This window comes from Mytilus californianus, unplaced genomic scaffold, assembly GCF_021869535.1.
Source record: "Mytilus californianus isolate M0D057914Y unplaced genomic scaffold, xbMytCali1.0.p SCAF_2, whole genome shotgun sequence".
Taxonomy (NCBI): Eukaryota; Metazoa; Mollusca; class Bivalvia; order Mytilida; family Mytilidae; genus Mytilus; species Mytilus californianus.
This window is the reverse complement of record NW_026262668.1, coordinates 35,789,523-35,815,358: the sequence shown is the minus strand read 5'-3', so window position 1 is coordinate 35,815,358 and position 25,836 is coordinate 35,789,523. Positions and strand designations below refer to the sequence as shown.

Below are 25,836 nucleotides of genomic sequence, written 5' to 3'. Positions count from 1 at the left end.
CATTGTAATTATTGATTGTCCAGTGGACCAAAAGTCCCAGTGAAACAGGGTGATTGCTGATTTTACTGAAGGCTATAATACCACGATTTACAACCCTGACATACATGACCTACTTGGTAATAATATGAGATATTTCACCCACAATCACCACCATTCACTGATGTGTACTGGTTCGTGTAGCTCAGTCTATAGTTTTTTATGTTGTGTTTTGTACACTGTTGTTTGTCTTTTGATCATATTTAGTTTTTAGTCATGGCGTTGTCAGTTTTTTTTTCAACTAATGAGTTTGAATGTTACTTTGGTATCTTTCGCCTCTCTTTTTAAATGACAGTATTTTTCAATTGTTACAACATTGCAAAAATGTCATTTGAACACAGTCATATTCCTAGAGAGAACACCATATAATGTATTACTCACAATTTCTGAAGGAAGATCTTCAAAGTCATCATACTCTGTAGTTAATGTGTTTGTATCTACATCCAATATCACAGCATCAGATATCTCGTTCTTTCTAGCTTTCTGCAAATATAAACATATTCATTACTGTAAATTCCGAAATTATTGCCAGGATTTTAATGCAACTGGGAGAGTATAGCAATTCTGACATCTGTATGGAGCTTAAATAATTAATCTCAAATTTTGAAAAACATATACATACATAAACTTTATTTCATCTGCCAAACTTTTGAAGATTGTTTAACATGGTGGCCCCAAGGGTGACTGGGGAATAGAAATATGGTCACCATTGGTCTTCCTCTGGCTGGCAATAAAACCCTCGCCAAAGTAAGGTGTCCATGTGGCTTTCAGGATGTACAAGTTCGCAGCCACGTCCGGTCACAATGGGACATTAAATCCGTTGCCTAGTGTCAAGATAGTGTCACGCTCTTTGCCCGTTAAGAACCCTTGCAACAACTCTTTGAAGGGTCCGTAGGTGGCCTGTTGCAAGGCTAAATTTCTTTCCCAATCTATTAACATACCCTCCTTTTTCTGTGGCAGTCCAAATTTCCCTGACAAGCATCCTAGACGGTGTCTATTACAGGACCTACCTATTGTATTTATTATTAATTTGTTCTCGTCCTGAACATGCATGAAACATTTGCCACTGGACGTTAAGAAACCAACAATCAATCAATCAATTTAACATGGTGATCCAAAAGACTAGTAGAGTTTCAACTCATCATACTATAATACATTTTGTCCTGTTGCAAGGTATTAGAAGAATCAAGGTCAAATTTAGACTTTACAGGAAGATTACAGGACAAAATATCTTGCCAAAAAATCAAGTTGGGAAAGGAACAAGAGGCTCTCAAGAGCCTGAATCGCTCACCTGTATTTCAGAGGAGAAGATTTTTAAATGTTAGCAAACTTGATGAACAAATTGTGTAAAATTGTCTTTAAAGGGCAATAACTCCTTAAGGGGTCAATTGACAATTTTTGTCATATTAACTTTTTTGTAGATCTTACTTTGCTGAACATTATTGCTGCTTACAGTTTATATATATCTATAATAATATTCAAAATAATAACAAACTAGAGGCTCTAAAGAGCCTGTGTCGCTCACCTTGGTATATGTTCATATTAAACAAAGGACACAGATGGATTCATGACAAAATTGTGTTTTGGTGATGGTGATGTGTTTGCAGATCTTACTTTACTGAACATTCTTGCTGCTTACAATTATCTCTATCTATAATGAACTTGGCCCAGTAGTTACAGTGGAAAATATTTTGTAAAAATTTACAAAAATTTACAAAACTTATGAAAATTGTAAAAAATTGACTATAAAGGGCAATAACTCGTTAAGGGGTCAATTGACAATTTTGGTCATGTTGACTTATTTGTAGATCTTATTTTGCTGTACATTATTGCTGTTTACAGTTTATCTCTATCTATAATAATATTCAAGATGATAACCAAAAGCTGCAAAATTTTCTTAAAATTACCTATTCAGGGGCAGCAACCAAACAACGTGTTGCCTGATTGGTCTGAAAATTTCAGGGCAGATAGATCTTGACCTAATGAACAATTTTAACCTGTCAGATTTGCTTTAAATGCTTTGGTTTAAGAGATATGAGCCAAAAACTGCATTTTACCCTATGTACTATTTTTTAGCCATGTCTGCATTTTGGTTCAAGGGCCGGGTCGTCGGACACATTTTTTAAACTAGATACCCTAATGATGATTGTGGACAAGTTTGGTTAAATTTGTCTTAGTAGTTTCAGAGGAGAAGATTTTTGTAAAAGATTACAAAAATTTACGAAAAATGGTTAAAAATTGACTATAAAGGGCAATAACTCCTTAAGGGGTCAACTGACCATTTTGGTCAAGTTGACTTAATTGTAGATCTTACTTTGCTGAACATTATTGCTGTTTACAGTTTATCTCTATCTATAATAATATTCAAGATAATAACCAAAAACGGCAAAATTTCCTTAAAATTACCAATTCAGGGGCAGCAACCCAACAACGGGTTGTCCGATTCATCTGAAAATTTCAGGGCAGATAGATCTTGACCTGATAAACAATTTTAACCTGTCAGATTTGCTTTAAATGCTTTGGTTTAAGAGATATGAGCCAAAAACTGCATTTTACCCTATGTACTATTTTTTAGCCATGTCTGCATCTTGGTTCACGGGCCGGGTCGTCGGACACATTTTTTAAACTAGATACCCTAATGATGATTGTGGACAAGTTTGGTTAAATTTGTCTTAGTAGTTTCAGAGGAGAAGATTTTTGTAAAAGATTACAAAAATTTACGAAAAATGGTTAAAAATTGACTATAAAGGGCAATAACTCCTTAAGGGGTCAACTGACCATTTTGGTCAAGTTGACTTAATTGTAGATCTTACTTTGCTGAACATTATTGCTGTTTACAGTTTATCTCTATCTATAATAATATTCAAGATAATAACCAAAAACGGCAAAATTTCCTTAAAATTACCAATTCAGGGGCAGCAACCCAACAAAGTGTTGCCTGATTCGTCTGATAATTTCAGGGCCAATAGATCTTGACCAATTTAACAATTTTACCCCATGTCACATTTGCTCTAAAAGATTTAGTTTTTGAGATATAAGCCAAAAACTGCATTTGACCCTTATGTTCTATTTTAAGCCATGACGGCCATGTTTGTCGATGGATACAAACTTCGGATACAATTTATAAACAAGATACCCTAAGGAACATTTAGTTAAAGTTTGAAGGTAATTGGCCCAGTAGTTTCAGAGAAGAAGATTTTTAAATGTTAGCAAACTTGATGAACAAATTGTGTAAAATTTACTATAAAGGGCAATAACTCTTTAAAGGGTCAATTGACAATTTTGGTCATGTTGACTTATTTGTAGATCTTACTTTGCTGTACATTATTTCTGTTTACAGTTTATCTCTATCTATAATAATATTCTAGATAATAACCAAAAGCTGCAAAATTTTCTTAAAATTACCAATTCAGGGGCAGCAACCCAACAGCGTGTTGCCTGATTGGTCTGAAAATTTCAGGGCAGATAGATCTTGACCTAATGAACAATTTTATCCGCGTCAGATTTGCTCTAAATGCTTTGGTTTCAGAGATATGAGCCAAAAACTGCATTTTACCCTATGTACTATTTTTTAGCCATGTCGGCCATCTTGGTTCACGGGCCGGGTCGTGGGACACATTTTTAAACTAGATACCCTAATGATGATTGTGGACAAGTTTGGTTAAATTTGTCTTAGTAGTTTCAGAGGAGAAGACTTTTGTAAAAGATTACAAAAATTTACGAAAAATTGTTAAAAATTGACTATAAAGGGCAATAACTCCTTAAGGGGTCAACTGATCATTTTGGTGAAGTTGACTTATTTGCAGATCATACTTTGCTGAACATTATTGCTGTTTACAGTTTATCTCTATCTATAATAATATTCAAGATAATAACCAAAAACGGCAAAATTTCCTTAAAATTACCAATTCAGGGGCAGCAACCCAACAACGGGTTGTCCGATTCATCTGAAAATTTCAGGGCAGATAGATCTTGACCTGATAAACAATTTTACTCCATGTCATATTTGCTCTAAATGCTTTGGTTTCAAAGATATAAGCCAAAATCTACATTTTACCCCTATGTTCTATTTTTAGCCATGGCGGCCATCTTGGTTGGATGGCCGGGTCACCTGACACATTTTTTTAACTAGATACCCTAATGATGATTGTGGACAAGTTTGGTTTAATTTGGCCAAGTAGTTTCAGAGGAGAAGATTTTTGTAAAAGTTAACGAAGACGGACGACAACGGATGACGACGACGAGGGACGCCAAGTGATGAGAAAAGCTCACTTGGCCCTTTGGGCCAGGTGAGCTAAAAACTGCAAAATTTTGTTAAAACTACCAATTCGGTGGCAGCAACCCAACAATGGGTTGTTTGATTCGTCTGAAAATTTCAGAGCTGATAGATCTTGACCAATTGAACACTTTTACCCCATGTCAGATCTGCTCTAAATGCTTTAGTTTTTGAGATATAAGCCAAAAACTGAATTTGACCCCTATGTTCTATTTTTAGCCATGGCGACCATGTTTGTCGATGGATCAAAACTTCGGATACAATTTATAAACTAGATACCCTAAGGAACATTTAGTTAAAGTTTGAAGGTATTTGGCCCAGTAGTTTCAGAGGAGAAGATTTTTGAAATAGTTTACTACAACAGACGACGACGACAGACGACGACAACAGACGACGGACGCCAAGTGATGGCATAAGCTCACATGGGGCCCTTTGGGCCCCGGTGAGCTAAAAATGGACTTCAGCTTTTTTCTTCTAAAAGATTTCATAAAGCAATGATTAAGTGGACTTTCACTAGTGTCTCAAATAAAATCATCATAGATACAAGGGTTAAAATTAAAAACAGATACTGACAAGACTATTGGATGACTTAAAGAATATTGGTCTGACAGTACTTTTGGTTTACTGTAAGTGTAAAACATTGAAACATTCTTGTACTGTTATTTTCACTTTTTACTTGTCCATTTTTTTAAGAAATACAGCTTCATATATATTCTACATTCTAGAATGTTTATGCTTCATCTAATCAAAATGGTTGTTTTTTTTAATGTGTCTTATAGGTCCGCTTCAAAGTACAAAAGTTCTCAATTTTTCTTATAGTATGGAAATAACGGCAGGGCAATTTTATCATTCCATGCTCTATATAAGTTAGGAGAAATCAAATGTGACAACTGTTTAACGGAGTCCAAACGAATCGGATGTAAGCAACCATAGGTCACCTTAATTTTTCTCATGTTATGTTTGTCGCACTTTTAACCAATTTAACAAATACAGCTTCATTGAAGAACAGACCTTTCACAGAAATACTTCAACTGTTCAGACAATAGCAATTTCAACAAATAAGCATACATTTTTCGTCTTTTTTTTCCCGCTAGATATCCAAAAGAATCAGATTGAAGCAACTATAGGTCACGGTATGGCTGTTAACAATGAGCAAAACTCATACTGTATAGTCAGCTATAAAAGGCCCTGACATGACAAAATGTGAAATAACTCAAAACCTAAATGCTAATTTTACCATGGACCTGCATTATATTTGTCAAAATTTTACACCTGGCTTACACTACATATAAAGATATTAACAAATATAATGCCTACCCATTATAAAATGAGCATTTGAGCACAAGGTGAAAGAATTATTTCTGTCAATTAAAGAATTACCTTTATTCTACTATTTAAACTGTAGCAATTTTAGTATTATAAAGGTGCTGAAATCAGAAAATCTTGCATTTCTGGTAAAAAAAAAAACATACCTCCAAGACTGCAGAATGAATTCCAATTACATAGGGCATTGGTGCTGTCACATAGTCCAACAGATGTGGCGGTAATATAGGTATAAATAAATGTTGCCTGCAAGAATGAATATATTGAAACTATAGATACATTAATAGTTTTACTGTCTTTCTTAAAAACAACATTTGACAATGAACACACAAGATATCAGTGTACTATTTATTTTGATTGCCACTTATAAAGTCACATAACTTATAATATATACCATATATAGATATAAGAAGATGTGGTATGAGTGCCAATGAGACAACTCTCCATCCAAGTCAAAATTTATAAAAGTAAACCATTATAGGTCAAAGTGCGGTCTTCAACACAGAGCCTTGGCTCACACCGAACAGCAAGCTATAAAGGGCCCCAAAAATTACTAGTGTAAACCACATCAACATACAACAACTACTGAACATCAGATTCCTGACTTAGGACAGGTGCATACAATTGCAGTGGGTTTAAACGTTTTAATGGTACCAAACATTCACCCTTATCTGAAACAATAGTGTAACATCACAACATAGAAAGACTGCTTCTGAATTTTAAGCATAAATACTTTAATATGTGTTTTAATCATCTGATTTCAATTAGGGCTATTCCATTAAAATGTATGTGGGAGGGTAGGAAGGGACTTTCAAAATATCCCTACAACCAAGAACCATTTTTTAAATAATTTTGCATAATGGTGATAGACGCATACTGAAAGAAGACCCATGACCCACATTCAATAATTAAACTTCCCTTCCTACCCTCCTACATACATTTTAATGGAATAGCCCTTACTTAAGTACTTTAGATTCCTTTATTTTCATGGATACTTATTTTGTGGATTAAAAGAAAAATTGTAGTTTAGTGAATATCTGATTTCGTGGTTTTGCCAAAACCTGCATACAAACTTATAGCAAATGTACTTCATTGATCATTTAAATTCATGGTTTACGTATACGCAGAAAATCCACAAAAATTTGTATCCCAAGAATAATAATGAATCCACTGAACAAATTTTTTAGAATAAAGAGTAATGTCAAATCAATCAACTCAATTCCTGTACACATTATTTCTGTAGAAAACTGTAAACTTAGAAATTATTGTGTGCATTTATTATTGTGATTTTTGAAGACTGAACTAAAATGAAAGACTAATTTTTGTGATTTCAGGAAAAGCTTCATACAGATACATGTATCGATCAGATATCAGAATGTGAGTTATTATAATTGCAATACTCACTCAGTCGCATTATTTGCATAAATAAAATCCTCCCAATAATTTCGGAATTAACAGTATTACAATTTGTAATTTTTCACATTAACAATAACATTACATTTATTTCTAAAGTTCTACATCTTTCTTGCAGTGTAAATGGTCTATGCATCAAATGTTTTCTTGTTAACTTTACTAAAATGTACTTATAGTTGCTAACTTCTACATCATTTGGTCTCCCTGAAGAGTTGTCACATCAGTAATCATACCACATCTTCTTATTTTTATGTTAATAATATTTTCTTGGTATGGTTAGAATTTCTTCTATTTACTCCCTTTCATTGAAACTTTAATATATTTTTAAAATAGTACATTCACCTCATTTTAAAATTATCAATGTCTTTACCACTTGAAATGAATATACTTTTAAACATTGCAAAATATAACAATAATGACGAAATGCACAAGATCTACCTACCAATGCATGGGGTATAGCAGAGCTGTAGAAGCATGAACACATGATGTCAGTCTACTTAATTTCTTTGAAGTTATTAGGATACGTCTTTCATGTAACATACTGAAATAAAATGAATTAGTAAATGAAAAAGTGAAGTATATGTATATTAAACAGCAACATTCAATGGTAAACACTTCATCAGTAAATTATTAGTTATCTTGGTGTAATCAGGGATGTACAGAATTTTACAACATTGTTGAAAATGCATACAACCAGAGGCACACACCTGATTACACCAAGATAACAAATCTATTTCTTATGAAGCGTTCTTTTCTTCATTATTATACCAGGTGTAAAATTGAAAATTTCTTATGAAGAACTTCCACTACATATTTTTTCAACACTGATGTTTCTTCATATTGTCAAATATTACCGTTTAAAAAAATTATTATTGATGAATTTTGGAGAAATATTTTTTTTAAATAGATATATTTTTTTCTAATTTTGGCAAAACAAATTGACAATTCTTTTAACTTTTGCCTTTATCAATTTTTTTTTAATTTTGGCAAAATGTTAATTTTTAAAAAAATTTGGCAAAATTTAACCGCAATTGAACTGGGGTTCGGTTTTATTTACATTTGGGTAATTAACCAATCAGATTGGAAAAATTAAAGATATGTAGTAGATTGCGTACTAAAAATCAGATCAGAAAATTACTTAAATAGTAGTAATATGCAGATCTTGGCTTCCAAAACAGTCATATATTCCTGACATTTATAAATTTACTGGACATTGTCCGTCTGGGAAAAGCATGAAACGGACATCTACTTTTAGTTTTCAAGGCTTTCTTAAGAGACGGTCAATACATTTTAACATAATTTAAAAAGTTTATGCAATTTTTTTGACCCGACCTTTTACCTTTAAACACCACATATCTCCGGTCATAAAAGCGACATGATGAATAAGTACTATCGAAACAAACCCTACTTTAATACCTTCTCATTTTAATCAAGGTTAATTAGTTGTCAGACAGCTGAAATTTACCTGTTCAGGCAACAGGTTAACTGTTTTGTACCGGACATTGATCAGTCTATTCAAAGTTATTTTCTTACATTTAAGCGGTCTGCATCTAATTAATTTAGTCGAAAAGATTGAAATTACCAGAAATACATTTATAAATATGATTTGATGAGAAATTTAAAAAGGTTTTAAACGAAAAATCGTCAGAACAACATTGTTTGAACTAGTACACGTGTGTGCAGGTGGGAAATTAAATTATGCATCCTTATTCTTCAAAAATGTTAAAATTATCATTGATACCTTTATCTAACATTCATTTCGAGTATTTTTTTGAAGAAATAACGTGGGAAGAGCTACTTAAACTCAATCGTGCTTTGTAAACGTACACGGATTTTATGTATCCGTCACTGCTCCATGTTTTACCATTGTCAAGTCAACATCCGGTATTAGGAAAATGTGCTTTTTAAAAACGAAAGTAAAAGTAAAACCGTTATTTTGCACAAATAAAGAGTCTAAGGCAGATATTAGTACGCTGATGTTGCACACTTCGAATGATGCACTGTCAATTTAACAGTTTATGTCAGATCATCGAATTTATATCAAAGTAAAGTTTAATATCGTTTTTTTAATGTCAATCATAGTTTATATGATGGCCAACTGATTACTATAATTGCCTTTTGTTACTTAGTCTTAAGGGATTAAAATCAGGATCAGACATAAAATGTCCGGCTGGCTCAAATATTTTTTTGGAAGCCCTGCTTGGGTCATCTTTGTTAAGCTGCTCCCGACACTCCATTACCAAAGGCCATCTTAGCTTGTAATATGATATTTTTTCTTTTTTTCATTATTGATGACTTTGCAGTTATAATCTCTTGTTGTTTATATTCAAATGCAGATCTTTGCTTCAAAAATGTCAATCTGACAATTAATCTTGACCATTTTTTATTTCTTAAAACGGGCAAAAAAAGTTGTTCCTTAGTTATACCTGTAAATGAATAATAAATGGAGAATGTGTCCATGGGACACAGATGATGTCCCCACTTGCATATATAACCTTATAAAGGGACATAACTCAAGAACAGTAAAAGTGTTGGCACCAAAATTTGAACTTGATTTGAGTTTTGTGATAATAAGAATTGTGTATAAGTTTCATAACATTAAGGTGAGGCAAACTTAAGTTAGAGAACGGAAACGAATAATTCAGCAATTATTCCATTTGTAAATGAACATAACTCTAGAACAGTAAAAGTGTCGCCACCCAAATTCAAACTTGATCTGTGTTTTGTGGTAATAAGCATTGTGTACAAGTTTCTTAACATTTGGTGAGACAAACTAAAGTTAGAGAATGGAAACCAATTCCTGGACGGACTGATGTACAGTCCTACAGAAGGACGTACAGAAAGACAAGGTTAACACTTAATGCCGCCTCCGCTGCGTTGGGGGCATAAAAAGGATGTGAGGAATAAGTCAATTTGACAGTTACCTAACATCATAAAAAGACAGAGACATACTATTTCCAACTATCTCATAGGACTGTTGTCTCATGTATACTCACCTTGTTTACTGTTATATTACAAGTAAATCACTTTTTTAGAACAAAACTCATACAATGTAAGATCTTATCCATTGAATGATATCTAATAGCCTCTGACAACATACCTTGCAAATATTTTCATCATATTTTCTGTATCAACTGCACTGTAATATTCTGTTAAGTTTCTCTAAAACATTAAATATCATATCTTGATTTTCACTTTTTATCTTAAAAATATGTGGCATTTCAATACATGTATTTCAATACAACATTTTTTCCTATAAACACTTGAAGAAAACAAGACAAGAAGTAAAGCAAAGAAATATCAATCAACCAATCAATCAATCAATCAATCAATCAATCAATCAATCACATTAAACAAAATCTTATGCAAAGCTGAGAAAAAATGCTTTTACGTACCCATCTATATATTTATTGTTTGTCAATTCTTTGTTCTTTATATGTTCCTTTTGTTTTTGTTATTTGATAGTTTGATCTTGCCTTTACAGTTTCATCAATTCTATCGATCCTTTCCAAGCAGTTGGCACAATGGATGATTGGTACTCAAAGAACTACTTACACTAATAAGAACCTGAGTTTCCCCCCACTTTTTTCTATTTTGTGATTCATCTTTAGTCTTTTTGAAATATTTTGAAAATGGTTATTTTTTTTTTTTTTTTTTTTGCTATGTGTTGTTTGTCTTTCTTCAACCTATAATTTTGTTATTGCCCCTTGGTATCTATCTTCCTTTGTTCATGGCCTCTACATAAACAACAGTGGTTAGCATTTAATCCGATGTTTCACCCAGAGCATCCAAGCAGCAGGGTAGTATAATGTGTTGCCTTGATCTTCATTAGAGAATTTTTTAAAGGTTTTATCTAAAATTATCATCAACCCTAATGCTACTAAATTGAGCAACATATTAAGAGTTTGATTGTTGTTTGCTGAAAGATCAGTGGCAACTATTTCATTTAAATTCAGGACATGTTTTGTATCAGGACATACAGTGCAGTCTTCAATGATTAAACTGATGTAATAAAAACTCCTGCATAATCCAAACAAAATCATGTTCCATTTGGACATGTTTCATTGTATAAACACATACTTACATTTGTAGGTATACTAGGTAATTTACTAATATCAGGAGCTGTAAAATTTAACATCTAAAACAAAGAAGATTGAACTGTAATAATTATGACTAGTAAAAGTAGCTGATTCAAGTATAATACTATTAAAGTTGTTCAGCAATTTTTCTTGGAAAATAATTATGTGCTCAGTATTGTCAAAGTACATAAAACCAGCAGCAAATAATAGTATCCTTGAAAAACAGCAGCAATAACTGATTTATAAAAAAAACATCATATCCTAAGATGGAAAATAAATATCTTGCAAGAACTGGGTGAAGAGAAAATAAAAATGTATTCGGTATTTAGATAGTCTCATTTTTCTGTTGCATTATTAAGGATTTTTTCTGTTGCATTGTTAAGTATACAAATTCTCTGAGTTACCAACATACAGATATCATACATACATATTAAGGGCATACAATACAGTAGCAATGGCGAAAATAATCCCTCCAAATTCAAATATCAATCAAAAATGAATATGTAGTATATCTAAGATGGCAATTGTATATTTTTATTTGCATATTTCAATAGTCAATATATATCAAAATTAATTTTGTGTTCAAATTTAAGGAGAAAATCATAAAGACATTTTTTCTGTATTATATGCCCTCAAAACAATCTAAAACCTAATTTGAAAATAAGTAAAATCACAAAAATACTGAACTGCGAGGAAAATTCAAAAAGAAAAGTCCCTAATCAAATGGCAAAATCAAAAGCTCAAACACATCAAACGAATGGATGACAACTGTCATATTCCTGACTTGGTACAGGCATTTTCTTATGTAGAAAATGGTGGATTGAACCTGATTTTATAGCTAGCTAAACCTCTCACTTGTATGACAGTCGCATCAAATTCCAATTTCTACCATAGTTCTTTAAAAACTCTATTTTCAATCAGAATACAACTATTCAGGAATAATTAATATTATAAAATCTCTCGGACAACTTAAAATGGCCGTATGGGGACATAAAGACTTTACTAAAAGTTATCATAATAAGATGAAAATTTTTCATACATCTTGTCCAACAATGATCTGAACTGGTACCCCAGGTGTTGGTACACCATTAGCATAAGTAGCTCGTAATAACTCAGTCACATTATCATCATTGTCAGTGGTATTTATCATCTCAGCCAACTTGTTAAGTATTGTGTAGAAAACATCGAACCAAGGGAGACAACTGCAAGTATACAATATTTAAAATAGCATATAAAAAGAAAAATGTTTGATTGTCTTTAGCAGAGAGGATTTTGCTCCTAATAATAAAGGTGGAAATGGCTGTACTGGAAGCTAAATTTAGCTTATTACCTTATATTATACAGAAATTATAACAGACAATCCTAGATTACTTATAGGGTATATTAGCTAAAAATTGGAATAGAAACATCTCGGCTGAAATATTTACACCTTCATTTATTGTTGAAAAAAGTTATTGAATAGAAGAGCAATATAATCTATGAGGTAACTGTATACAAAAAGTACCTTGTTGTGGGAGAATTTTTATTTTCGTTTTGACTTTCAGGGACTTTTTTTGCAAAGTGGCACAAGCCTGAACTAAAACAGTGCTCTTGGATTCATGAACATGATGAACAACATCTACAAATAATCCTGAATGTATCCTCACACAAATTAATCTTCTTAATTGATGTTTCTTAAAATCACTTTTGAAAAAATCTTTAATTCATTCTTTATAGAAGAGAAATGGTGAATAAAAGTATGGCCATACCTGACAATACAGAGACATGTCTGAACTCCTTGTGCTTGTCGACAGTATCCAAACTTATACTTGCTTTCAAGATCAGTTAATACAAATGTAAAATGATCAACTTTTGTTCTGTAAACAAAAACACAATGAATGTAATTAAAATACAAATATAAGTTGTTATATATAGAAAAAGGGTATGAAGTATAAATAAAAAATTAATTGGTACTTTATTAATTTGATTCAACTGTGATGGATTTTTATTTTTATTTTTCATCTTGTCATTAGTTCATTCTATCTTTTTTTCTAGTTATATAAAAAGTAATGAATTATTTCATCTGGTAGTAAGTTTTAACCCTGTAATTTTTTACTTTCTTTCTTTCTTTCTTTTATTTCCTTCTTTCTTTTATTCTTAGAACTAAGGAATTGACTCTATATTGTTATTGTAATTATTATAAATTTTAATACAAAAGGCTTTTTTTTATTTCTAAAACAAAATTAATTGTAAAATTTCTTAACAATCATTTTTCTCCTTATTTGTAATAATTTAAATATACAACTTTTTTACATGACTTCTATCAATAGAAATGTTTAAACATAAAATTTAAACAATTTTTAGAAACATGTTTTTGGTTATCTATAATATGTACAATGAGATGCATTTTTTAGCAGAAGCAATAACTATGCCATTAACAAAGCTCATCACTCTTAATAGTATACTGTTAAACTCCTTTATATTTTGTGTTAGTGCTTAACAATGCTCATTTCTGTTATAGTGTTGGCCAAGAAAATTCTAAGACATAGAATAAATAAAAGATGAAAAAGCATTTGTAAATCTTATTGTTGCAATTATTGTTGAGAAATATTCAAGCATACAGAATAGAAAGAAGAAAATTTACTTTAATCAATTGCCATAAGAGTTTAAACATAGAAAAGAAACATAAAAGTTTAATACTAATTTTGAAATATGAAAATGGGATTTATTCTACAGGAATGATTTTCTTGAAGTAAAATATCATTGGATGGATTGAGTTACAAATCAAAATTCTAATAAATAAGATGAACGAAGGCAATGTGCCTTATAGACAAACTGAGCTAGTTTCAGTGCTATGTAATCATTAAAAACACTGTCTTTTCACACTTGTTAAATTGAGAAATGAACATCTGGTTAGACGATAAAATCTATCATTATCACAGTGATAACACACTTATACACACTTTTGTGCCAAACTTTATTGATAAAAGAGTAAGTTTGTCTGTACCAGTCTTGTACTGTGGATTAATATATTTTTGTGAGTACTTATTTCATGGTTTGAGAAAGAAATTTTACAGAAAACAAGATATCAGAATTGTTAGCACATCACTATGAAGTAAAATGTCTAAATTATGACAACAAAAACTATTTGCATTCACATTTGTAAATGGCAACATTGCTACTATCGATAGGATTTGATACAACCTAAATTGAGTTTGAGTTATTTCCCTTGGCTGCCATTTTGGAGGGATTCTTATTTGACTAACTAAATTAAATCATGTAGTACAACCAAGTTGGATAAGAGATCTTTTCTAGATCGTAGTGATGAATCAAGCAAGCTAAAAGAAATTAAACTTTTTCTAAAGTCTTTATGAAGGAATTTGTGAACAAAGACCTCCAACATGGCAACAAAAGGGAAGTAACTTTGGCTTAAATTGTTTCAATCGAAAACTATCTATAGGACAAATGTAGGAGTGTAAATCAACCTTGACTTCCCTTAAGAGTCTGTCAGGGTCTGGCTTTTTATAATAATCAATGTTGTCACACATTTGAAAAAAAAAGAAGAAACAGTTACACATTTGAAAAAAAGAAGAAACAAACTTAAAAATGTTTGTCAATGTTTATACATGTTTGTACATGTATTGTTTATTGTTTATTTTTTGTTATTTAGTAACAATCCTATTGTTTGGATTTTACACTAAAAATATATTTTATCATATCTTAATCAAGGAAATGAATTAAAAATGTCCTTAAAATTAAGATTTGAGAAAGCAGTACATAAAATGTACCAAAATTTTCAACATTATTTTTGATTGAAAACATGCATAAAAACAATATTTAGCATGTTTAGTCCCATAAAATATAAACTGTTCAATGATATGAGCTTTTTAGACATTTTACTCCATTTTTTCGATAGAGACTCAAACAACACTTTCTCAACACATTCGAGTTATTAAAATATGTGTCAGGAATGCTTTCCATCCCTGGTTTAAAGTAACACTATATGGAAAAGCAACATAACATTTAAATAACTGTAAACTCAGAAATTTTTGCTATGTTTTTATGATTGTGAAAATTGCAATCGTATATGTTTAGCGAAAATCTAAACTAGCATTCAACTTTTGATAGCCTTAATTGTATGCAGAATTTCTTGAAATCTCAATAATTTATCTTACATTTTTGTCCATCTTTCATTAATAGCAATAATAAATGCATGCAAAAATATCTGAAATTACAGTATGCTGAGAAAGTCTTTTCAGAAATGATTAAAAGAAAAAGAGTCAAAAGCCATTAGCCACTGGCCTGCCTTAATGTAAACTTACGTGTACCTTTCACTGTCACATGGAAATGCAAACATGGGAATAGGTTTTAAAGTTTGCTGTTAAAATAATAATATTGCATTAATAACATTATATATTTCATAAAATGGATCACATATATAATCACAACAAATTCTGCAACAACAAAAAAACATGTCTGAACTCTGTCCTATAAAATACTTACAATTACTAACCAGAATATTTGCATATTTTTTATTTATTTAATAAATAAAACTACCACGCATCATGTACATAATGTCAGTTTCTTAGATAAGACTCATGAAAATTTATATAGTGATATTTAATTGACATATACACTTTTTCAAAATTTATTGGAAGAGCTTATTAATGTGGAAAAATATGATCAACTACAAAGGTTTTTTACTTTCTAATTATCAAGTAAAACTTTCTTAATTTGTACTGGTGTTTTTGTTTCATTGATTCTCTAAGTAGTGAGAAACTCTGCAACATTTAGAGCATCCTTTCTTTATTAGGCTACTGAATAGCGTAGCTTTTCAGATTATTGGGTTTTCTGCTGAATTTTTATTTTATATACTTCTAATAATATTCACTTAAAACATAAGAAGTTTTGTCAATTGACTATATCATGTATATATTTTCTAATTCTATGCAGCTAACAAGAATATGATATTGCTATTCCCTGCCTGCACAAACTTGTTGCCAGATTTTTTTATAAAGATGGATCATCAAGTTTAAAAATTATTTTTGTTCAGTCTATTAACCCGACAAGATAAAGGAGTATGGGCCAAGACACCCTTGTTTCACCACTGTAAATTTACATGACTTAATTATTTTGCACTTCCATAACCCTTATTTCAAAAGTAAATTTGTAAATACAGGACTTCAATTGCTCTTAAAAGGATGTTTCCTGTAAAGTTTAATCGTTTCTTGCAAATTACCTTCCAAGCTATTAAAAAGTCTAATAAAAGATGCAAGCCATTACAAAATATAAGTGGAAATACAATGCTACTTGAATAAAGGATTGCTGTAGAGATGATAAACAAACATTTCTTTGATTTATATGTTTACAGATACATGTACATGTAAAGCTTGCAGACAAAAGTAATTCCTGTTAAATATTTTCTAAATTATTTTTTACACAAAAACAAGAATGTGTCTATAGTACACGGATGCCCAACTTGTACTATCATTTTCTATGTTCAGTGGACCGTGAAACTGGGGTAAAAACTCTAATTTGGCATTAAAATTAGAAAGACCATATCATAGGGAACATGTGTACTAAGTTTCAAGTTGATTGGACTTCAACTTCATCAATAAACAGCTGCGCCATGAGCGCATGATACGCCCGTGGTCTTGTGTGTGAATTTTTATGCAATAATCATAAATAGTTTCTGACATACGGCCTGACATGCGAAAAGCCCCTTTTTTTTTACAAGAAACTCAATATCTCTAAAATAAAATTTTGAATTAAAACCAAAAAGTATACAGATCTTAAGATTAATATAACTAAGAAGTGTTTAAAATTTTAAGCAATAATCATAAATCGTTTTTGAGATACGGCGCGACATGTGAAAAACAAGTCCCCCTTTTTTTACAAAATACTCAATAACTCAAAAATAAAATTTTGAATCATCACCAAAAAGTATACAGATCTTAAGATTAATATAACTAAGAAGTGAGTATAGTTTTAAGCAATAATCATAAACTGTTTTTGAGATATGGCGCGACATGTGAAAAACCCCTCCCCCTTTTTTAACAAAATACTCAATATCTCTAAAATAAAATTTTGAATCATCACCAAAAAGTATACAGATCTTAAGATTAATATAACTAAGAAGTGTGTAAAGTTTTAAGCAATAATCATAAATTGTTTTTGAGATACGGCGTGACATGTGAAAAAAAACACATCCCTTGTTTTAGTTACAAAGTCCCGTAACTGAAAAAGTTGTAATCTTATTTTCACCAAAAAGTATACAGATTGTTTGACCATAATAAGAAACAACTATTTAAAGTTTCATGAAATTTGGATAAGTCGTTCTGATGTTACGGTGCGACATGTTTACGCCGGACAGACAGATGGACGGACACTGGACATTTGTATAACATAATACGTCCCATCAAAAATTGACGGGCATATAAAAACTACCTTGACCAAAAACTTTAGCCTGAAGCGGGACGGACGGACGGACGCACAGACCGAAAAACATAATGCCCCTAGGTGGGGCATAAAAACTGAAAAAAAATCATGAAAATCAGATAAGATTGATTGATTGTTGATTGCTTTATGCCGCATCAGCACAAAAAGGCTATATTGCGGCAAGAGTTGTTTTAAATATTATAACAAGACTAAATCATAGAAGAAACAAGTACATGTATTGACTTTTCTATGAAAATTTGTTGATTAATATAAAATATGATATATAATACAGAATATAACTGAAACAAAACAATGCCTTTTGAACAAGTATTGTTCTCAGAATCAAATAGCTACTTTGAAGTATTTTTACCATCACTTCCTTGCATTTCAAAAGAAATACTGATATGCTTTGAAGTAATTTCACCATCACTTCCTTGCATTTCAAAAGAAATACCGATATGCTATTCTTATATAATACTATGGACAGTTTGATAGTATTTAACTAATTAGTATGCTCTGACATGCTACATGTATAAATAATGGGGTTGCTGAAATTACAAATTATGTATTGAATTTCACACTCTACAAAATAACTTCAAATTCAGTTATGTATACAAGTTCTATTGTTAAACATGTTAAATTACATGTATCTGTTACAAGTTAAAGGTGTAAATATTAAATACATCAAAATTTGCATAAATCATCATAAATAAAATTTTGATTTAAACAGTAACAGATTTTATCAAGTAAAGGTCAGATGAGCATTTTAAAATGAAAATGTCATCAACTTAATATCCCATTAAAAAAGACATTTAGGCTATTACTAGTTCACTGCACATAACAGGTGTTTCTACCAAGTGTACAAGGGAAAATAAATCTAAATCTTTTTAAGTTTTAAAGAAATGGAAATTATGAAAATTAAATGTCAATATTAAAAACTGAAGACCTGAAAATACATTGAAAATACTAAAATCTTTTGATATGATTGAAATGTAACACAGCAAAGTCACATTTTCTTTGCTTTAAAGAATGAAAAGTCCAGGACCATTTAAAGGTGCAAGTGATAGGCCCTCTTTAAGAAAATAATTGGTTCTGTATAAAAATTCAATGTAAAGTAAAGGGGCCCTGGACTTTTAATATGAAACAAATTAAAAGTTCCCTACCAGAAAAGACTGGACCCAGATCTTAGACACACACCAAATTTGAACCCCTGACTGCTGGGAAAACTTGTCGACCTCCAATCCAGTAAATTTTTTTTTTTTTATAAAATACCACTTCTATAAAAAAATAAATGGGGAATGTGTCCATGGGACACAGATGATGCCCCTGCTTGCATATAACGTTATAAAGGGACATAACTCAAGAACGATAAAAAAGATGCTATCCAATTTGTACTAGATCTGAGTTTTGTGGTAATAAGCATTGTGTATAAGTTTCATAACATTGGTTGAGGCAAACTTAAGAGAACAGAATCTAAAAATTCAGCAATTTTTCCATTTAAATAGAGTCATAACTCTAGAAAGGTAAAAGTGACACCACCAAAATTCAAAAGTGATCTGTGTTTTGTGGTAATAAGCATTGTGTAAGTTTCATAACATTTGGTTGAGGCAAACTAAAGTTAGAGAATGGAAACCAATTTTGGGACGTACGGACGTACAGACGGACAAGGGTAAAACTTAATGCCCCCTCTGCTACGGCGGGAGCATAAAAAATCCCTTCCACTGAGCTGTTTCCAGTTTCCCTTACACAATCTGTATAATATTATCTTAAAAAAAAGCCAGAACATACCAAGAGATCAATCAAAATCACAAGATGAAAAAGAAAATATGAATGTGAAACATTTTCAAATATGTATACTGACCTCATCATTATAATCTCTAGGATATTTCTGTACAAATATAGTTTCTGAAAATGAAAAGGATGAAATGTAATTTAGGTAGTCAAACTACAACAAAGCTAATAGACAGAGCTGCCAGCTTCCTTATGTTGATCATGTTGATGGCAAAATAATGTTATTAATTCTGTTAGTATGTGGATATTAAACCATTATCAACAAGCGTATCATACACTGTGTCCAAGGTAATCAAAATCATGAAAATTTGCATACTGGGCACTGGGTTCCTTGTTTAATAATGATCATGTGATATGTTATATGGCAAAGAGGTCTAAATTTAACATTAAAATCCAGATAAAAAAATCCTTCTTTTGTTGGTTGATGAGTTGACCATGTTGACCCTTTTATTATTTTTACAAAGAAATGTTAAAACTAAATTGGTAACTTCACAATTAGGTATTATAACATGAAAAATTTGAATCAAAAATGCTTACATCGTGCACTGATATTCAGTGCATATAGTAAACTAAGAGGCTCTTTATAAGAGGCTCTAAAGAGCCTGTGTCACACTCACACACATAGGTCTATGTTCATCTTCAACATTGTAGACTACTTACAGTTTCTCTCTATCTTATTTGGTTTTTGCTCATAAAACAAAGGAGGGAAACAAAATATCATCATCTAAGCGCTATCACTCCTATCTACTAACTTTTTCGGCAGAATTTGACCTGATTGTAGATCTTGTCTGGCAAATCATTTAATTTATTCAAAGTTTCTATTTATCTTATAGTTTTCAAGATAATAGGCAATAAAATGCTCTACTGGGCGCAGCTTGATACGACTGCAGAGGTCGAACCCTGAACAGTTGGGGCAAGTATGGACACAACATTCAAGCTTGATACAGCTCTGAATTTGGATTGTGATTAAATATTTGACACAGCATAGGTTTCTGACACAGAATGAATGTGGTCTAAAAACTTTAAAAATTTTAATTTACCTATTATGGTCCAATATCCAAAATCTAAATACATACACGGTTAAATTCAGTATATCAAAGAACCCCAAGAATTCAATTTTTGTTAAATTCAAACTAAGTTTAATTTTGGACCCTTTGGACCTTAATGTAGACCAATTTGAAAACGGGACCAAAAATTAAGAATCTAAATACACAGTTAGATTCAGCATATCAAAGAACCCCAATATTTCAATTTTTTATGAAATCAAACCATATCATTATTATTTGTTTTTATATATAAATAAAAAAATAACCAACTTAAAATGGAAAATTTTAAAGAAAAAAAAAAAGGAAACCCCCCCCCACCCAATTTTTTGAACCCCCTTATGATTCATCACCCCCAAACTCAATCCCAGCCTTCCCTTTGTGGTATGGTACCTTGCAGTACAATCTCAGAGAGATCCATACACTTGAACACAAGTTATTGTCTGGAAACTGCAAAAATGCTTATTTTTTGGCCCCAAATTCCTAAACGTTTAGGGCAATTACCCCCAAACTCAAACCCAGCTTTCCTTTTGTGATATGGGACCTTGTAGTACAATTTCATAAAGATCCATACACTTATACACAAGTTATTGTCCTGAAACTAGAAAAATGCTTGTTTTTTGCCCCTTTTTGGCCCCTAATTCCTAAAATTTTGAGGCAATTACCCCCAAACTCAATCCCAGCCTTCCCTTTGTGGTATGGTAACTTGCAGTACAATTTCAGAGAGATCCATACACTTGAACACAAGTTCTTGCCTGGAAACTAGAAAAATGCTTATTTTTGGCCCCTTATTCCTAAACGTTTTGGGCAATTACCCCCAAACTCAATTCCAGCTTTCCCTTTGTGATATGGAACCTTGTAGTACAATTTCATAAAGATCCATACACTTATACACAAGTTATTGTCATGAAACTAGAAAAATGCTTGTTTTTTGCCCCTATTCGGCCCCTAATTCCTAAAATTTTGAGGCAATTACCCCCAAAAATCAATCCCAGCCTTCCCTTTGTGGTATGGTAACTTGCAGTACAATTTCAGAGAGATCCATACACTTGAACACAAGTTATTGTCTGGAAACTAGAAAAATGCTTATTTTTGGCCGCTTTTTCCTAAACGTTTTGGGCAATTACCCCCAAACTCAATTCCAGCTTTCCCTTTGTGATATGGAACCTTGTAGTACAATTTCAGAAAGATCCATACACTTACACACAAGTTATTGTCATGAAACTAGAAAAATGCTTGTTTTTTGCCCCATTTTGGGCCCTAATTCCTAAAATTTTTAGGCAATTACCCCCAAAATCAATCCCAGCATTTACTTTGTGATATGGAACCTTGTTGTACAATGTCAGAGAGATCCATACACTAACACAAGTTATTGTCTGGAAGTTACAATAATGCTTATTTTGGCCCCTAATTCCTTAACTGTTGGTTTCATAACCCCCAAGATCAATCCCAACCTTCCTTTTGTGGTATTGAACCTTATGATTAAATTTCATAGACGACAACGCCAACGTCATACCAATATACGACTGCAAAATTTTTTTGCGGTCGTATAAAAAGGACAAAAATTTGTGAAAATTGTCATTATAGAGATAAAACCAGTCAACTGAAAAATTCGACCATTCGACTTATTTGTAGATCTTGTATTGCTGATTACTTTTGCTGTTTAAAATTTCTATCTATCTATTGTAGTTTTTTAAGATTTACATCATTAAAGGGCAATAACTCTAATAAGGTTGCCTGATTAGAAGATCTTGTCTTGCTGATCCTTTAGCTGTTTAATAGGCAAAAACGAAAAAAGGTAGTAAAATTTGTCATTTTGAAGTCGTCTGACAGTTTTGACATAAATAGACACTAGGTACAGCTCAACATTCTTAACATTTCTGCCCCTGTCAAATTTTCTCTATTTACAATGGTTTGCAAAATAATGGAAAAAACTTACATTTTACCCCTATCTTCTAATTTTAGCCATGTCGGCCATCTTGGTTGGCATGCAGGGTCATCAGACTCATTTTTCAAACTATATACCCCAATGATGATTGTGGACAAGTTTGGTTCAATTTGGATCAGTAGTTTCAGAGGAGATGATCTTTGTAAAGGTTTACTGACAACAGACAACGGACTACAATAACGACAGATGACGGACGCCGAGTGATGGGAAAAGCTAAAAATTAAGATTAAAACATGTATTTTCGAAAAGTAATAAAAGGGTCCAATCATCAACCAAAGTCCAAATCTATTTATGACATGTATGACATCTGATCATAATGCTACACACTTTACTCTTTGAAACAAGCACCTAATTTTTACAACTGACTAAAAACTATAAAAAGTGTCAAAAATTAGGCCAGGAAAAATTAAAAGTAATAACAGTAGTTAATTTGTAGAGGGATTGTTTTGGTATCCTGATGAAAAACATAAATACCAAGGTCAGAAAGGTCAAGAGATTGATTAAATGATAAGATATCACTTCCTTGTTTCTAGTAAATCTATTTCTCATCAACAACAGAAATGGGAATAACTTCCTGCTTCTGAATACAAGTCTATCTATGATCATCTATGCAATGTATATCATACTTATCATCTTATGACAAATTATTATAGGATTTCTACAAATTCGTAATTTGATGAACCAAGAATTCATTTTAACACAATAAGGAAGAATAAATAGAATACACATTTGCACATGGTACTTTAAAGTCAAAAGGTCTCAGATATACTATGTATTTTACATATTTGAAAGGTATATTTTAATATTTGTATTTATAAAAAGCTGACCAGTATCAATTCATTGACTTGATTTTCATTGATAGACAAATTACTTTGGATTTTTTGAGTTATTCGTTCTTGTCATCTTGACATCTTTGTTGCTTGGTCTTTGATAAAGGATAGTTGTCTGATTATCACCTTCATTTTAAATCGGGTCAAATCACTCATGCAAAAAATATAGGTCATCCTGTGTTTAATGATATTTGGTCCAGTAAATAATCTTATCTTACTGGACTCACAAGAGTCTGCCTTTGACTCAGATTTCCCAAAATTCTACAAAGGATTGTCAGATGTTTGGTAAGAAAAAATGCAATGATTCGTATAACCCACCTGAGATTTGAGGGAAAATTTGTTATTGGTAAAATCCAAAATTGTTGATGTGAAACATTTTTATAAATGTATATTAAAATAAGCATTTTGATATCTATCTTGTCGTGAATGTATAAATGAAGAGACATGTAAATGTGACACAAATGTGAAATATTGTTATTATGATACATCACATTAAGTTTCATACAAAATTGGTCCTAAATCTTACCACACAAATTTTACTTCTATGTGTACCTTTCTGATTATGCTAGGGTCATCAAATCAAGATCTTCAGTAAATGCTCTTTTTATTGGGGGTGTGGGGATTAACAATGGTCCAAAGTTAGGCAAATATTGAAGTTTATAAAAAAGTCTTGATTTTTTTTTCGATACTGACACAATGCATATGGAACATGTATATGAACGGTTCTAGTATAATATATAAACAACCATTGGTTTTTAATTCTTGATAGTTTTGGGAAAATCCAGAATCCCCCCCCACCTTGATAAAGGAATTTCATGCAAGCTTTAGTAAAGTGTATCAGTAAATTTCATTTTATATCCTTTCATATACTGTAATGGGTAAATGCATTTGAATTTGCATAAAGTGCCTCTTGCATAAAGGTAGGTCTACTAAGTGAAACACAAGACAGTTCCTTTGTGATAGGTTGCATAAAGTGCCTGGAATATGATTGAAAATAATTTACTATCATTTTGCTTTATGTGTGTTTCAAATAAGCTGTCATTGTACAATAAATGTGATAAAGGTAATGCATTTTCTACTCACCATCGTCTACAACAATTGTATACGACTCTGAAATTGTTTTAGTATTTGATTAACATCACAAGAGGCTGTCAGATTGACAGCAAACACGATTTTCATGCATGAAAATGAAACATGCAAATCTGGATCCCAAAACGGGATCATTAAAAAAAAAGAATTTTTGTATGGTTCAAAAATGGAAAGGCCAAAATCATCTTGACCTATTTATTATAACTGACATTATATTGGAATTTAAGAGAGTATATGAGTACACACACATTTGTTCAGCAGGGGTTGGTAGGCAGAAATCATGAAATCAATAATGAAAGAAATATGTTTATGAGATTATAACCTTATAAATTATTTAATATGAAATCATAGAATCTTGTGGTCACTCTAATAACTTTCCAGAAAACCACTTTCAAATGGTTGTTGTCTTGTAATATATGCATGGTCAATGGAAGAACGATCATGAAATTTGACCTTCTCTTGGTCACAGGAACAACATATCTAAATTTGAAAAGATTTGGTCAAAGAGTTTTCAAGTTATTGCACAAACAACGCTCTAAGTATCATTTTTCGCTACTTACTTTAAAGGTCTACAACTCAACAACAATAAAATTTAAAATCATCATGATCATGAAAATCATGAAAATCGAACTTGACCTTGATTTAGTCATAGGAAACAACATATCTAAGTATGAACATGATGAAAAGATTTTGTCAAAGAGTTTTTGAGTTATTGCACGGACAATTCTCTAATCATCACTTGTCACTACTAAAAGGTCTACAACTCAACAACGATAAAAGCTAAAATCGTGAAAATCTAACATGACCTTCATTTAGTCAATGGAAACAACATATCTTAATTTGAAAAGATTTTGTCAAAGCATTTTCAAGTTATTGCACAGTCACTGTTGGCAGTTCCCCGCGGGTTGCCCGCCGTCATAACCAAATTAATAATTGATATTTTCCTTTGGAAATCCGGTTAAAAATTAGTCCTTAATTGCTTTAATGATATAATACTAGTTATGCTCAAAACTGGAAATTCATTCTTTAGATGATTTATGAGTAATACATTAAAAGGATAACATGGAGTACCAAAAATATTGGACAGTACGTACAACAGAACAGACAACACCAATCATCTACATGATCTACACCTGTCTACTCCAAGAAAACAGATACACATAAACAAAAAAAAGTTTTTGTGTTTGTTATCTATCATACTGTTATTTAAGAATCAGGTGTTTTTTCCTAAACTGGTTTTTATTGTATGTTCCTTTATGTACTCTACTAAATGAGAAAGGGAGGATTGGGATCTCAAAAAAGTAATTTTACGTGCCACATTTCCATGTTCTTTTCTCAAGTCAGGTACTTATTCAGTAGTTGTCTTATACCATATCTTGTATGTAATGCCTTTTGTTATTTTTTATGGACGTTAAGCAACCAACAATCAATCAATCAATGTTATTTTAAGAATTTGTTGTTGATGGCAGATATTTGTTTCTGTTAAATTTATTCACAACTTTTGAGGCTCAGGATGATTTTGAGCTTGACACATATAGATGCTCTATAGATTTCCTTCAGTTATTTCTGGGTATTATCGTTGGATTGCTGT

General features: G+C 31.6%; 1 protein-coding gene across 6 annotated transcripts in view; it reads right to left on the bottom strand.

Annotated features, from left to right (window-relative positions):
* The window catches only part of LOC127729780 (DENN domain-containing protein 1A-like), a 58,918-nt gene that overhangs the window by 27,795 nt on the left and 5,287 nt on the right, over positions 1-25,836 (bottom strand). For 5 of the 6 annotated variants that reach the window (XM_052237666.1, XM_052237670.1, XM_052237668.1 and 2 more), the window contains exons 3-11: positions 19,406-19,449; positions 15,429-15,484; positions 12,876-12,983; positions 12,167-12,329; positions 11,133-11,186; positions 10,149-10,210; positions 7,491-7,589; positions 5,785-5,881; positions 418-519 (exon numbers count right to left, since the gene is read on the bottom strand). In XM_052237666.1, the coding sequence (XP_052093626.1) occupies positions 418-519; positions 5,785-5,881; positions 7,491-7,589; positions 10,149-10,210; positions 11,133-11,186; positions 12,167-12,329; positions 12,876-12,983; positions 15,429-15,484; positions 19,406-19,449 (785 nt within the window). The remainder of the gene's footprint in view (positions 1-417; positions 520-5,784; positions 5,882-7,490; positions 7,590-10,148; positions 10,211-11,132; positions 11,187-12,166; positions 12,330-12,875; positions 12,984-15,428; positions 15,485-19,405; positions 19,450-25,836) is intronic. The other variant, XM_052237667.1, reaches the window with a different exon arrangement.